General features: G+C 34.4%; 1 protein-coding gene across 1 annotated transcript; it reads left to right on the top strand.

The window, feature by feature from the left end:
• Positions 1 to 1,586: 1,586 nt before the first annotated feature.
• Positions 1,587 to 2,153, top strand: LOC107952493 (RING-H2 finger protein ATL65). Its single transcript, XM_016887743.1, has one exon. The coding sequence runs from the start codon at positions 1,587 to 1,589 to the stop codon at positions 2,151 to 2,153; it is 567 nt and encodes a 188-aa protein (XP_016743232.1).
• The last annotated feature ends 867 nt before the right edge of the window (positions 2,154 to 3,020 follow it).

Genomic DNA, 3,020 nt, shown 5'->3' with positions numbered 1-3,020 from the left:
AAAAATGAGGCCCATTTAGAAAACGGGCGTGGCCGGGCCTCAGGCACTACTTTTTTGGCCCGATCCCGGCCCGAATATAATAAATATTTATTTTTTATTTTTTTATTTTAAAATATTTTAAAATAATTTTTTAATTTTTTTATTTTAAGAATAAATTTTTGGTGTTTATTAAAAAAATAGGCCGGGTCGAACTCGGGCTTAAGAATTTTTTCTCGGGTCGGGCCTGGACAAAATTTTAGGCCTATATTTTGGGCCGGGCCGGGCCAGGCCTGAGCCTAGGACCCGGGCTAAAATTTTTTTCTGGGTCCGGCCCATGAACACCTCTAGTTACCACAATATCATTTTTGCCACATTACCATATTAGCTTAGCACGTCACCCACCACGTCAGCATTAGCAATTAATGGCCGTTAGGGGCTTCAATGGAAAAATGATTTCAAGGAGCTTAATTGGGTACCAATCATGATTCAAATGGCTCAATTAGGTGCACTTTTCAACGGGGATTAATTTTTTTCATTATTTTTAGAGGTTTTATTTGACATTTTAGCCAATATTAAATTAAAAAAAGCTTTGGCTTAGTAGCAAAATTAATGTTTTAGTTATGTAAATAGCATGAGTTCAAGTCTAATCACATGCAATTTTTTTTATTTTTTTAACCAGAAGACTTTAATACCTTGATTAATATAATTTATTTTAATTACAGAAGAATATATTCATAATTTACCTAATTGAATTGGCTTTCGATTGATTCATGACATCAACTCAATAAGGAGATTAAATAATAATATACATAAGAAAGATTAAATTAATTTTTGTACAGCTCACATACCCTTAACAGAAAAAAATCATTATCATGCACATACTACGATAATAACTATAAGTTTTTTTTTTTTAATTACAATAAAAGGGTAAATATTTAACAACGCAACTCAAATTCAAATTATATTTAGGACAATGAACATTTTGACAATCAAGTTAACGCATTAAAATGGAAATTTGTTATAAGAAAATTGTTGTCGAATGTTATATAATTTGATAAACAGAAACAGCATAATCATTCTCGCACCCCATGAAATCAATTAGTTAACTTTTCCTCCATGGTCAAACAAAAACCAACTCAATCCCAAAATTACTATAAAAAAAAGCCAACTATTCATATATATTAAAATAAAAAATAAGTAAATGAGATTTTGTTGATAATAATTACCTTAACTTAATAACAAAAAAAAGAAAAAAAAATCAAAGTTTTTTCCATCTTCACGTGAAATGTTTTGTTAATTTTTTCAGGTATCTTGGTTGGTTTCATCAATGGTGGAAACTTCGAAATTTTGGCTACCTGGCCCTTTACAAAATTCGTTTCAGAAAAAAAACAAAACTAGAGCCTGGAAAGTATGACAGTTATGGAAATTAAGAATAAATATGTTCGAAAATTAAAAAGAAAAAAACAACTTTAATTATCCCACAAAGTTGAAAACTATAATCTTTACAACATCAGGATCAAATCACTGCTTTTCTTCAACTTTCAAGTGCTTTTGCCTTTTACAATTTGCTTTCTCAAAAAACAAAAAAAAACTTCAATAAGTCATCAATGGAGGCTTCACCACCATCACCGGACAATAATGAACACACTAACGTCACTTACGATCTTCAAGATTTCCAAACATCGATCTTCGTTTGCCTCGTGGGAATATTGCTCATCGTCCTCTTCATTCAAATCTCCGAGCGAGTCGTCACCTGGCTACGGCGCGAAGTCGCCGTCGATCATCTTGACCTCGAATTGGTCCAAATCGCCAATTATCAACTCGAAAATTCAGATTGGCCCGATGAAGCTATGGCGCTGAACAATGTGTGGGTGATGGAGATTTTCAACGGGTTCATGGTGTATTTGGCCGAAAGGCAAATCTCGGGGCTAACCCCAGAGTTCTTGGAGCAGGCTTTGCCTTGCGTGACCTACAAAAGCTCGGGACAAACAACGTTAGATGAATGTGTGATTTGTTTGGATGGTTTTGAAGATGATGAAATGTGTCGGGTTTTCCCAGTCTGCGAACATGTTTTTCATTTCAGTTGCATAGATAACTGGTTGAGAAACCATTTAACTTGTCCGATTTGTCGGAATTGTATACTAGATAGTGTGAGCATGGCATTGACAATGTAAATTACGTATTAGAAGATGACCATCTTCTAAGGTAAGGGCAACGGTGAGATCCTCTCCCACTATCTCAGTAAGGCACAGAAGGACCACCAGCACTAGTACAAACTGTTGGCCCCATGGAAACTAGAGCATGCATGAGATCTATCAATAGAGCCTATGTTCTTTGGAAGCACAGAATAAATGAAAAATACCCTACAAACAAAAAACGAAGTATCATGAACCTGCATCAACCACATCAGGCACAAGACCTTCAGCCCGATCATCGACAGTGCCTTCCACGAGATTCTTGGACAAGGGAGCTTTCACGTGTAAGTGTTCATACACATAACGAAATACAAAATCAGCAGCTCCTTTCTCTTCGCCTAATATCAGCTGCACCAAGTAATGCTCACCGCATGAGGCCACATCGAACGTGAAACAGGAGGAATAGTGAAGACATCCAACATTTCATTTAGCACGCGTCATGCAGAAATTTCAAGTTTTTTGGCAAAAAAGTTATTAGTTTCATACAGAGCAAGTGACAGAATTTTCATTTGGGGATTATTTTTACATTAGCCCTACATAACCTTACTTGGTGAGTGAAAAAATATTTTTTTATGAAAGATTATTATATTCAAAATAAAAAAATGAAAATGTAATAAATTACTAGGAGAGTGGATAATTCACACACCCTCTTCAATAGTAAATCACTGTCACCTATATACCAAAAACATGAACTGTGGAGTAAAATACTCGTGGCGAATAGGCTAAATACTGAGTTAATTATATATTTTATTTTGTAGTTTGATTTTTTATGCACTTTTCTACTCAATTAAAGGTGTATATATATATACATTATAATAAGAACCATAATCTTTGATAAATCCTTTG

Source organism: Gossypium hirsutum, chromosome D01, assembly GCF_007990345.1.
Source record: "Gossypium hirsutum isolate 1008001.06 chromosome D01, Gossypium_hirsutum_v2.1, whole genome shotgun sequence".
Lineage (NCBI taxonomy): Eukaryota > Viridiplantae > Streptophyta > Magnoliopsida > Malvales > Malvaceae > Gossypium > Gossypium hirsutum.
This window is presented reverse-complemented; position numbering and strand designations above follow the sequence as displayed.

Excerpts from the sequence above, each read along its gene's own strand:
- LOC107952493 (XM_016887743.1), top strand. The coding sequence starts at position 1,587 with ATGGAGGCTTCACCACCATCACCGGACAATAATGAACACACTAACGTC.